Raw genomic sequence first — 12,117 nt, 5'->3', positions numbered from 1 at the left:
CCTCAGCGGTCGCGCCTCTCCCCTGCCCCTGCCCCGGATTCCTCGCCACTCTCAGCTCTCGGGGAGTATGCAGCACTCTTCCGTGCAGCGTGCCTCAGTTTCCTCCGCTGTAAGCAGGCGGGACCAGGGCAGCCTGCCGGGGTCAGGATGAGGCTGGCAGAGGAAGGGCGCCTGTAGAGGGGCCCCGTACCCACGGGCGCCCAATCCGCGCTCGCCAGGGCCGAGCCCGCGCCCCGCCCCCCGCGCACAGCCCCCGCCCCACCGCCTGCCGGCCCCGAGCACACGTGACTCCGCCCCGGCCCGCCCCGCCCCGCCGTCCCAGCGCGGGCTCCCATTGGTCGCTCTGGGAGGCCACGCCCCCAGCCGGGGAGGAGCCGGACCCCGCCCGCCGCAGCGCGGGGCTCCTGCGTCCCGAGTGCGCTGCTGCCGGACCGGGCGGGCGGGCGGAGCCGGGCGCGCGGGGCTGCTGCGGGGCGATCGGGCCGGGCCGCGGCCGCGCCATGGTGAGCCAGGCGGGGCGGGCCGCGCGCTCGGGCCGGGCGGGGGCGCGGGGGCCCGGGGGCGGGAAGGGGGCGGCCAGGACGGGGAGGGGCTCGCGCGGCGGCGGGGCCGGGCCGGGGTCTGCGGGCGGGGGAGGGGCGGCCCGGCGGGCGCGGCTCGGGGGAGGGTCCGTTTCCAGGGGCCGCGCCCGCGGGCTGGGGTTCTTTGTCAGCGGCGCGATCGGGACAAAGGAGGCGGCGGGGGGCGGAGGCCGCTTTGTGGGGATCGCGGGGCGCTCGCCCCCGCCCGTGCAGCCCCCGCCCGTCCGCAGCTACGCGCCCGCCCGCCTTCCCCCGGCATTTCGGGGTTCTTCAAAATTCTGGGAGCTCCGGTGAGGGCTCCGGGGATCGGGGTCCAGGTGACGTCCGGTGCCCGTCTCGCAGGTAGGGAAACTGAGGCCGGGCCGCAGCGTTCGGCGCCCAGTTCCGTGGGCAGTGGCTGCGCGGCGTGGGCATGCCTGGGTCCCGTGGTCCCCGTCCCACACCCCGCCCTCGTCGGGCCGACTCGAGCTACCTCCCCAGCTGCTGTCCGCTCTCCAGCTGTCGCCCCCTGGGCGGAGCCCCCTCCTCCCTGGAGCCTCGCTTTGCTCCTCCGTAGAGTGGGGGAGACATCGGAGGCGCCGGGTAGAGTGGAACGGGAGGGTGCGTGGTGCGCGCCTGGCACCGCGCCTGCCCTCCGCCCGCGCTCAGCACTCGGGAGCCGCCGGGGCGCTGTCACCCCTAAGTCCTCAGCACCCAGCCCAGGTCGCCCAGCCAGCCCCAGTGAGGGCCACACTGGGGTTCACCTGTCCCCGGCCCCTCAGGCACGCGGGAGAGGAGGTAGGGAGAATGTAGCATTTTAGAGTCTGGGTCGAAATGCGGGATTTTGGATGTAGGTTGCCTGGGTTTGAATCCCTGCGCGTCTACTTTTGAGCTGTGTGACCTTGGGCAATGGACTTAACTTCTCTGAGCCACCGATTTCTGTATCTGCCAAGAGGGAACAGTAATAGCTCAACTGCCCGGGTGTCTTGAGGCAGAAAGGAGACGTCTGGCTGAGCTGTTTATCTCAGTGTCTGGCACAAACAATTGCCACCAACTTTCTCCGGCATCTACCAGCAAAGTTGTTTGGCCAAACAGGCCAACCCTGGGGCAGCCTGTAAAAATGACCAGCGGGTGATTCACAGGGTGGGGGCATGAGCCTCTGGCCTGGGCCGAGGAAGACCCTGACTGACCTTGGGGCAGTCCCGGATCAGAGCTCTGCGGGCTCCTGCTTCCTCTTTTGCCACTGGGGAACTTAGGGGGTTCTGGAGCGAGTTTCCTCTTCTGAGGATGGGGGTGTCATGGGTCGGAGTGGAGGATGAAATGACACTGGCCAGAGAGCTGGGCACAGCCCCATCAGTGTCAGTCCCACCGGCATCCGGCCGTTCTTGGTCCTGGCTTCTGGAGGGCTGGGGCCTTGTGTGATGCGTCCTTGTGTCCCACTGGCTGCCAGAGGCCCAGGGCAGAGCGGACATCCCGCCTCGTCCTGGCTGTGTCCAGCAGTGCCCTCTTCTCCCTACAACCCTGTTTTCCCAGTCAGAACCTGGGGCAGGAAATGTTTCTGGTTTGTGAACCGGGGTTCGCTGAAGAGTTTGTTGGCACCCTTGGCAGGTGGCTTTATGGGGGCAGTGTTGAAAGCCCCGTAGGGATGGCTGGCCCCCTGTAAGCAGGGCAGCCCTCCTGGCATCTGTCAAGGAGCCTCAGGAGGTGGCGGCTGCCAGGTGGGGGTGTTTTGCTGGTGGTGAGCCCGGCAATGCTCATGATGTGCCCAGTTGAGTTAGGAGGAGGCAGCGTGTCCCTGGGGAAGGGGTGTTTGTGGCACTGGGCCTGGGCCAGGCTCTGTGCCCTTCTGGCCCTGGGGGTGGGCTTGGGGATCTCTCGGGCTCAGTGTTCTCCCTTTGTCCCTCCTGTAGCACACAGGAAGGTGTGGCTGGTGACATGCAAACCTGGTGACCTCATGTCCCTTTTGTTTTCACTTTTCTTACCACTTCTCATCCTCCCCACGACCTGATAGATGAGGTCAGGGACTTGTATCCACTTTGCACATTGAGAAACTGAGGCCAAGAGGAGCAGCTTGCTTGGCTGGGCGGAAGCAGGCCACAAAAGTGAGTGCTGGGCTGGGAGGATGGAGGGGACTCCAGCCTGCTCTGCTGTGGGCTGTGGCCCCCCGGGGCCTAGAGCACGTGGAGTGGCCTCTGGAGTGGGATCAGGCTCAGACAAGCCGGGGTCCTGGGAGGGGGAGCAGGACAGGAGGATACCCCTCCCCTCTCTGGTAGCTGGGGCAGGGACTGTCCATTTGAATGGCTCTGACGGGGTGGGGTTCACCCCCGGCTCTGCCCCCATGCTCCTTGGGTCCCAGTTACTGATCTCTGTGGGCCTTGGCAAACCAGGCAGGACAGTGTCAGTAACACCTGCAAGCTTCGGCGGCTGGGAGGAGTGGCCAAGGGCGGTGCAGGCCCCCACTCACCTGGCATGGCTCAGGCTTATCTTGCTGTTGTTATTCCATGGGATGCGTGTGGGCTCTGCCGGGAGACAGAGTGTGTCCTGTGCCGCAGTTGACCTCCTTTGGGGTTGAGGGTGCTGGGGCAGGGGGTTCTGGAGAGCCTGGGCCTTGGGGCTTGCTTTTATGGTGGGTGGGTGGGATCTGAGAGTCAGGACCCCCTTGGCAGAGGACGGCAGGACTGAAGGCACATGGAGCAGGAGGGTGTGTGTTTGAGGGATCCAGATGGCCTTGGGCTTCAAATGCCAGGCAGAGGGGACACTCCAGCCTGCCCAGAGATTGAAGGCCGAGGCTGTGCTCTGGCCCCTGGCCCCTCTGCACTTGAAAGACCCCTTGGCTCTGCCGGGCTCCCTTCTGGGCTCCCATCCTGCCTACTGGCTTTTTGCTTCACCTCCCTGTGTGCGCCTCAGTTTCCTCACCTGCCAGATGGAGATGCTAGGGTGAGTAGAGGCGGCCACAGCCTTGCTGGATCAGATGCTGTTGGGAATGAATGTGAGCTGCTGTCATGATGGTTGTTGGATGGGCCAGGATTCCCTTGTGCCAGCCTGGGCATCTCCCCAACCCAAGCTGTGGCCCGTCCCTGTCCCCTGCATCCTGTGGTCTTTACTGGATCAGGGCAAGGGGTTACCCAGCTTGCAAGACACAGCTTTGCTCAGAGGGGCTAGAAAGGAAGAGCAGACAGGTGGGGTCCAGCCAGGCACAGGGGCTTGTGGGTACCTGCTGCCCTCCGTGCTTTGAGTTTCCCAGGGCTCTGCTTCTTGGCCACCCCCTTCCCTCCCTGCCTGCCAGCAAGCATGGAGCCAGCTGCCCCTCCATGGGCTCAGGCCTGCCTGAATCCACTGGCACTCGCCGCTCTGTCCCCACACTAGGCCTGTGGCCTTCTCCAATGCAGTGTGCCGGCTTTTTTGAGTCTGTTGGGACAGAACATGCGGACCTGTGCTCAGGGTCCTGGGAGTGCCCTGGGTGTCAGGGACCCCCCACCTAAGATCCCCGTGAGAACAGGGTCTCCTCTGACTCATCACTGTATCTGCAGGGTGGGAACACTCAACATTTACTGAGCACCTACTGCATACCGGTGCAGGGCAGGGGTACAGATGTGGGCGGGACAGACGGTATCCTCCTTGGACTGCCTTGGAGTCCAGTGCAGGGAGTGAGACAGCAGCCAGGGTACAGCCCCTGAGCCTAGAGAAGAGCAGGTAGCAAGGAGAGCAAATGAAGTAGGGCAAGGCTGTAGTGGTGGGGTATGGGAGGAGGGGCGCCTGGGTCCAGGGTGGTCTGGGAGGGCAGCCTGCAAGAGGCGCCTTCTGAGAAAGTCCCAAATAGGAAGGTGCCAGCCGTGGGGCAGTCAGGGCAGAGGCGGGAGTGTGGGCTCACAGCGGAGGGTGTGGGGACGCCTGGGGAGGCAGGGAGCTTGGATTCTCTTCTGGTGCTGGGGAGGGTTCTGAGTGGGGAGAACGCCATCACATTTTTGCAAAGATCGTTTCTCAGGAAACATTTGCTGAGTGAATGAAGGAACAGATACACACTTGGGAGGGCCAGACCGCAGCCCAAGCGTGACTGTGGCTCAGTCACTGGGCTCTGTGCTCACGGCGGGGCAGAGCCCCACATCTGGGTCTGCCCATGCCTCCTGGCCTGGGGTCAGGGCAGCAGACAGGGTTTTGAGGTCACCACTCCTCTTAGAGAATCCCTTTGAGCTGGGGTCGCCTGTGCCTCAGTTTCCTCATTAGTCCTGGGGCCACTGGTTGAACTGGGGCCCTTGAACTCAGGTGCCTCCTGGCCTGCCCATCTGGCTTTGCCCCGCCTATCCCAGGTCACGGTGCCGTTGTTTGATTTTCTACTTCCTGTCCCTGAACCACCCCCACCCCCAAACACACACATTTCCCCTTCCGAATTGATACCGACTTGCCTTCCTGTCCAGAAGCCCCAGGGGAGGGCAGGCACCCCAGCAGGCCTTGTGGACCAGAGGTGCAGGGGAGAGGGAGGTGGGAGGTGGGAGGCACAGGGCAGGTTGATGTTCTCCCTGCAGGGAGAGAACACAGAGGTTGGGACAAGTGTAGACAGGCTCACCCGGCCATGGTGGGCAGGCTGTCTGTGGGATCAGAGGGGTCCCCTGTCCAGTCTGGAGGCGTGAGAGAACAGCTAAGTGGGGTTGTGGGACCGGACGGTGGCAGGGGAGAGGCCAGGGTGGTCTGTACATACAAGGGACAGCGCAGGGCCACCGTGGAGCTCATGGCCCGCTGGAGGGGAGGTGGGCGCTAATCAGGTGGCCATGCTTCAGAAGCCAGGGCTGCATGCCAAGGCCACTGCTCCAGAGTGAAGGCGCCCGACCTGCACTTCCGGGTTGGGAAGGCTTCCCTGCCAGAGCTGATATTAACCGGGTCAGGGTTTCTTTCTCCAGCTGGGCCATCTGTGTGGTGGGGGCTGCCCTGTGCACAATAGGTGCCAGCAGCATCCATGGTCTCCCTACTAGATTCCAGGAGTGCCCACTGCCCCCAGTTGTGACAACCACAAGTGGCTCCAGACATGGCCAGATGTCCCCAGGGTGGGGGCACAGTGGTCCTCAGTTGAGAACCACTGAACAAGGGTAAGCCGCCAGAACGTTCTGGGCAGGGGCAACTGCCTGGGCCAGGGCCTGGTGGGAGGGTTCGTTGGGGGGTCAGCGTGGCTGGCGAGCAGGGCATATTGGGGATGTGTAGTGTTCGGTCCTGCAGGCCATTGTGAGGACCTGGAAGGCGTCCTGGCTGCAGTGGCCCCTGAGGGTAGACAGGGAGATCCTTAGCGCCTGCAGCAGCCTGGCTCCTGGAGTCAGGGGGAAGGCAGTGGAATGGAGGGAGGGCATCTCCTCTGCCCAGGGCCCTCTGCAGAAGCTGCCGGTTTCCCCGGGCCTGGTCCCTGGACAGATGCTGGGGGCGTTGACTTAGCTGCCTTTGTCCTTCAGGCAAACCTGGCTTCTGGGGAAACTCCTGGTTGGGTAAGAATCATTTCTCCTTAAGGCTGCTGTTCCTCAAGGACGCAGCGGGTTCGACCCTATTTGGAGGGAAAACCTCCTTCCAGTGCTGTCTGCCTGTGCTGATGTCAATCTTATCCAAAGGGAACAAAAAGAAGCCAGACGTGTCGTTCTGAGCGCCGACCGCACGCCCAGTCCTGTGTAGAACGCGTCTCGGGCCTGTCCTCATCCTCACTGACCCCGGGTGCAGCAAGCGTTTGCTCTGTTTGTGGCGAGCAAGGCAGGAGAGGGAAGAAAGTGCAGGGTCTTGGGACGCCAGAGAACCTGCCAGCCTCAGCACTGCGGGGCAGCAGAGGCAAAGCCCTGGCCTCAGCACGCTCTCACTGGCTGTGCCTTGGGTGTCACCTAGAGGGTTGACAGGGCGCCTGGAGCTGGGGACTCTTAGACCTTATGTGCATTCCATAGCCGCACTGTCCTCCGCCACTCGGCAGGCCCACCCACGGGTGAACTCCTTGGCTCAGCCAGGTGGAGGTGGTGGTCCCAGCCCTCCAACTTCTGGCGTCATTCTTTCAACATGCGGAGCACAGGCTTGGCCTGGCCTGGGAGGGGCCTCATCCCCGCCCCCACCAAAATCAGCTGGTGCCCCGACTCCTGGCACTTGCCAGCGGGGGAACCCTCTCCGCCTTCAGAGCCTTAGCCCTCACCGTGCCCCCTGCCAGGAACACTCTTCCCCATCAGCACCGCCTCCCTGCCTCTCACCTGCCCACCCAGGTTAGCATCTTGGCACCTGGTCGCTGTGTTCCTAACAATGGCACCCTGTATTGTCAGTGACTGGCAATTGGGGTACTAAGCAGTTACAGTCTGGCTCCTTCATTAGATGCTAAGCACCATCAGGGAGGGAGCCTCTGTCCCACCCTCCCTGCCTCCCCAAAGCTCTCCCAAGTGCCTGTCTCCATCTCCCGGGACACTCTACCCTGTTGCTTGCTTGGTTGGCCTCCGTCCAAACCACACAAGGGACTCTACCGCCCACCTTACTTCTCAGATGGTGTGCCGCATTCCAGGGGTCTTCCCAGGCCCGATGCAGTGCCTGATGACAAAGGCTATTGTCCACTACACCCTCTCACAGGTGTCCCCAAAGGACCCGCCTGTTCTGTATATGATGCCTGTTTGGGAGAGGGACTGATGTCATTGTCATTTTTTTCTTTTTTTTTTTTTTTGGAGAGACTCTTGCTCTTGTCGCCCAGGCTGGAGGGCTAGAGTGTGGTGGCGTGATCTCGGCTCACTGCAACCTCTGCCTCCCAGCTTCAAGCAATTCTCGTGCCTCAGCCTCCCAAGTAACTGGGATTACAGGCATGTGCCACCATGCCCAGCTAATTTTTGTATTTTAGTAGATACGAGGTTTCACTATGTTGGCCAGGCTGGTCTCAAACTCCTGGGCTCAAGTGATCCGCCCGCCTCAGCCTTCCAAAGTGCTGGAATTACAGGCATGAGTCACTGAGCCTGGCCATTTATCTGCTTTCAAACCCCTATCTCTGGCCATTAGGAGGCCCCAGCTCCCCTCAGTCCCTGAGTGGTCATGAACACTGAGCTGGGGCTGGGCTTCCCGAAGGCGCACCTTCAGCTGAAGAACCAGAACCATGTCTGGCCCTCTGGCATCCTTGGCCGCAGCTGTCGCTGTCGCAGTGTTCCCGGCTCTGCAGCCAGCGAGGGTGACTCACCTGCCTGGTACAGCAGCACTCGGGGTTTCAAAGGTCATGAGCAGGAGCTGGGTGAGCATGGGCGAGCAGACGCCTTCAAACGCCGGCCAGCATGCTTTTTGGCAGGGTGAGGGTGGGACAGGCAGGTCTGAGAACGATTAAAAATAGACCCCGTGGAAGTGCTAACCGCAGTTCGTCAACCTGCTTTGTCTTTCAGGACTCCCGTGTCCAGCCTGAGTTCCAGCCTCACTGAGTGGCCACCCCCCAAAGTGCTGCCAGCTGAGGAAGCCCCCAGCACTGACCATGTCTATTATGGACCACAGCCCCACCACGGGCGTGGTCACAGTCATTGTCATCCTCATTGCCATCGCGGCCCTGGGGGCCTTGATCCTGGGCTGCTGGTGCTACCTGCGGCTGCAGCGCATCAGCCAGTCAGAGGACGAGGAGAGCATCGTGGGGGATGGGGAGACCAAGGAACCCTTCCTGCTGGTGCAGTATTCGGCCAAGGGACCGTGCGTGGAGAGAAAGGCCAAGCTGATGACTCCCAATGGCCCGGAAGTCCACGGCTGAGCCAAGATGCAAGGCTCCTGGTCCTGTTTGCAGCCGGCCAAGAGGCGCTGGGAGGGGCAAAACCACACGGATGCGCTGCTGTCTGAGAGGAAGGGCTGACACTTGCTGGCATGGCCTCTGCGGGCTTCGTCATCGCATGCACTGATGCCCGGGGACCTGGCTGTCCTGGGCTTCCCCTTGGCCTCCGGGTGAGGCTGCCCATTGCAGGCACTGGGCAGGCCTGACCTTGCTGGGGCTCATGGCCCTGTAGCGCTTTGTTACTTGAATGTCTAGCTGAGCCTGTTTTTGATGGAGCTACTACTGTAATGCGTGAACTAACAAACCTGTGAACTGTAAATAGGCCCCTGGAAGCACGTGCTTAAGCCCTTTTGCTGATTTTTAAAAATATCATCTAGCGCACACAGGACTGGTTTGATTCTGGCTGTACTAATGACAAGCTGAGTCAAGACCCTGGGGGGTCATAGGCTTGTAAAGGCCCACGCCACAGTCGGCAGGGGTCTCTCATGTGTGTCCGTCTGTGTGTATGTCAAGGAACTGAGATGCCATTTTGGGGTCTTGAGGCTGACCAGTTGGGGTGCTTGGGTGATCTCTGCTTGGTTAGTCATGGGTGGAAGAAGAACCACACCCCCCACACCCCTCTGTTCTTTCTGCAGATAGACTCACTTGTTAAATAGCAGTTCTGTTGAGAGTGGAGTTACTGCAGGGAAGCTACTGGAGCTGCCTGGGAGCCAGTGAAGGGCACGCGTCCTGGAGGCTGCCAGCGTCCTTGTAGCAGAGCAGTTTCTTGCCGCTTTGGTCTTCAGCATGCCAAGCCCCCCCCACCAACCCCACCACCCTCCACCCCGAGTGCAGGCTTCGCTGAAATTGCTCTGGTCCCTCGTAGAGCCTGTGGTCTGAAACCCAGTTGGCCCAGGAAAGAGAAAAGGTTGTATGTTTTGTGTTGGTGTTTCCTATTTTCTGCACTGGAGGGAAGGGGACTGTTGAGGTTCTTTCTTGTTCTTTTCCTCTTTCCTTTTCACACCACTTGGCTTCCTTTCCTCTCTGATGACTGCCCGCCTGTGGGGTCCTGACTTCACTTTCCTCAGCGGGTCTCCAGTCCCCTGACCCAGCTCTAAAGGCACTTAGGACCCAGGGAACGTTTCTCACATGCACATTCCCATAAGAGCCACCAGACTGCTTCCTGCCAGCCTGTGCTTGCGGCAGGGAGCCGGGACAGGGCAGAGGTGAACTTTAAGTTCAGGACTTGACTGTCCCACAGGTGGTGAGTTGGTGGCTCTCTGGTGAGCTAGTGTCTCCACAGCCTGTCTCCAAGGCCTCCCCTGCGTACACTTCAGTGAGCTCACTTTGATTTTTAATCCCACCACAAGCACATACTAATTTTATTTATGATTCAAATGTGACTCGTGCCTGCCCATCCCTGTAATAGATGGAAGGTCAGCCCTGGCCTAACCACAGAGCACTGGCCCTTAATGCCTGAGCTCAGAGCTCTGGCCTCCTGCTCAGACTAAAGGCACCTCCTCTGGCCTCACCCAAGCCTCTTCTAAAAACCATGTTGAATGAATCCACGTTCTGGAACCCCAAGGCGGGAGAAGTAGGGAGCTGTTCGTTTAAGCAGCATACACCTAAATTGGGGGTTTAAACATTAAGTAGGAGCTTGGGGTGGGAAGAGGGACAGCTGGCTGGGCCAGCTGAGCAGAAGGTAGTAATGAAACACCTCAGTTGGGCTCTTGAGAGCCCTTAGGAAGCAGGAGAGGCAACACCTCTGGCTACTGATGGTGTGGCAAGTTCGGAAGAGGTGGTAGTATGGTAGGCGTGATGTCAGCAGAAGCCCTGTAGGCTAGGTGGGCAGGACGCGTGGTGGGGGCCACTGAAACCAAGCCTAGGAGGGAGAACAGAAGTTCCGAAGGTGCCGACTGGAAGATGGGGGAAAAGGTTTGCTTTGGTGACTGAGAAAAGGCTAGGGCATGTGATCCATCCCCTCACGTTTCAGAACTTCCAGGCTTTCTACCTCGACTCTCACCGCAGCCAGCACATACACCTAGGCTGTTTTTCCTTCCTCCACACCTGAGGGATGCAGGAGCAGCTAGGATCTGCATTTTCAGGTTCCGAGCCTGACCCCTAGAACTGAGCAGTGCTCGATTGTCAGACTGGGCCTGTGGTTTTGACCTTGCCAGTGAAGTTTCGGTTTTGAAGTGATTAAACGTCACTTTCTCATCAGTTTCACTTCTGGAGGTTTTCTTATCCCACTCCCTGGTGCCAGGGATGTACCTGGGAGTTTGAATCAGGCCCATTTGAACATGGCAGCCGTGTTGGGTGAAGGTCAGGGGCTCAGTGAGGCACTGGGGGGGGTTTTCGGGAGGAAAATGAAAATGCCTCTAGAACGAGTGAACCACATCATAGCTCTCACTGTTCTGATTTTTCAATAGCTACTTTTTTTTTAGCATTGACACCAGAGCCACACTCAAATGGCTTAGTAGGTTATGACCTCTCTGAATTATTTTTGAATGCCCAACTGTTGCATTCAAGTTTTCTGACTAATAAGAAATTAAGCATTCATCCTTTGTATCACTGCAGAAGCAACAGTGGGGGGACAGGGAGGGAACTCTTGACACTGAGCCACTAAAATATGGACTAATTTTTTGGACAAATCTTCAAACAGACTGTGCTACTGTATTTGTCTCAAAGCTACCAAGTTTGTGCAATAAGTGGAAGGGATGTCATCCCTCTTCAATAAATGCTGAGTGACATTCAAGCTGATTTTCTAGACCACTGAGAAAATCTTTATTTACAATAAATTTCAATAAAATTTGCATAAATATATTCCCAATGTACAATTTTCACCTCTGATTTCTTCATGTCGTTTAAAAAGTTAGTCTGTCCTGTTCTCGTTATTCCTTTCAGACACCAGTGTGGCACTGACATTGGCAGGTGGAGGGGAGCTGCCAGGGAGCTGGGGGGTACCTGAGGGCTCAGGCTGCTTGAGGCGGACCTCTCTCTGGGCCGCCAGGCTTTCAGCTCCATCCCTGCCCTCCAGTTTCCTCTCCATGGTCGCCACCAGGATCTTGAGCCATGTGTTCTCGGTAAGGAGGTTTTCTGAGGCATCGGCCAGCTCCTGCAGCTTGCGGGCCAGCTCCTGCAGCTCGCGTGTCTTCTGCTCATAGAGGGCCTGCAGCTGCTCACTGTGCGCGCGGAGCAGGCTGTGCTGCTCCTCCAGGGCCCGCTGCTGCTGCCGCAGCCGGTGCTCATCTCTGCGGGCACTGGAGAGCTGGGACTCCACCTGCACTTGTGCTCGCTGGAGGCTGCTTATTTCTGCTCTCAGTTTCTGGATCTCTCTCTCCAAGTGGGAGATGTGCCCCCGCTGTAAGACTGCCTCGCTCTGAAGACACTCCTTGGTAGGAGAGTTAGCCACGTTCTGGGGGCTGGAAGCAGGGTCTGAGTGATGCAAAATGAACCTCAACAGGTTTGGAAGCGTGATGGGGAGGTCTTCGGGGTATTTCACACTTAGGTCCTTTCTGGAGAGAAAGGGAAAGGAAGCAAAGACGGGGGGAGTCACACCAACACAATTAGTCCAAAAGCAGACTGTACCTGAGGCCAGGCCCTCTACTTCTCACCAAGAAAAGACATTCTGTGGATTTTACTTACTGAAAGTAAGGAAAATGTTGCCTGGGCAAGAAATTCTCTACAAACCTGAGGCTGTCCCATATGCTCGTTCTGTAATTAAGATGGCTTATCTGTTCCTGAAGCCAGAGATCAGCTTCACCCACACCTTTCAAGAAAGACAAGAGCTCCTAGGCCCAGGCCTAAAGCCAGTGATGCAGGGCCCCAGGAGTGTGTGGGTATAGGGCC

The 12,117-nt window shown here is 59.3% G+C and overlaps 2 protein-coding genes across 8 annotated transcripts in view; one reads left to right on the top strand and one right to left on the bottom strand.

Moving 5' to 3' along the window:
- The first annotated feature begins 380 nt into the window (after positions 1-380).
- SNN (stannin) lies at positions 381-11,102 on the top strand. Its single transcript, XM_003269290.4, has 2 exons — positions 381-503; positions 7,919-11,102. Exon 2 carries the CDS (start codon positions 8,005-8,007, stop codon positions 8,269-8,271), a length of 267 nt encoding a protein of 88 aa, XP_003269338.1. The 5' UTR covers positions 381-503; positions 7,919-8,004; the 3' UTR covers positions 8,272-11,102.
- TXNDC11 (thioredoxin domain containing 11) overlaps positions 11,026-12,117 on the bottom strand; it is a 64,772-nt gene continuing 63,680 nt past the window's right edge. For all 7 annotated transcript variants that reach the window (XM_030797841.1, XM_030797847.1, XM_030797842.1 and 4 more), the window contains one exon: positions 11,026-11,783. In XM_030797841.1, the coding sequence (XP_030653701.1) occupies positions 11,141-11,783 (643 nt within the window). In that variant the 3' untranslated portion in view covers positions 11,026-11,140. The remainder of the gene's footprint in view (positions 11,784-12,117) is intronic.

The sequence above is a fragment of the Nomascus leucogenys genome, chromosome 18, assembly GCF_006542625.1.
Source record: "Nomascus leucogenys isolate Asia chromosome 18, Asia_NLE_v1, whole genome shotgun sequence".
In the NCBI taxonomy this organism is placed as follows: Eukaryota; Metazoa; Chordata; class Mammalia; order Primates; family Hylobatidae; genus Nomascus; species Nomascus leucogenys.
This window is presented reverse-complemented; position numbering and strand designations above follow the sequence as displayed.

Excerpts from the sequence above, each read along its gene's own strand:
- SNN (XM_003269290.4), top strand. The coding sequence starts at position 8,005 with ATGTCTATTATGGACCACAGCCCCACCACGGGCGTGGTCACAGTCATT.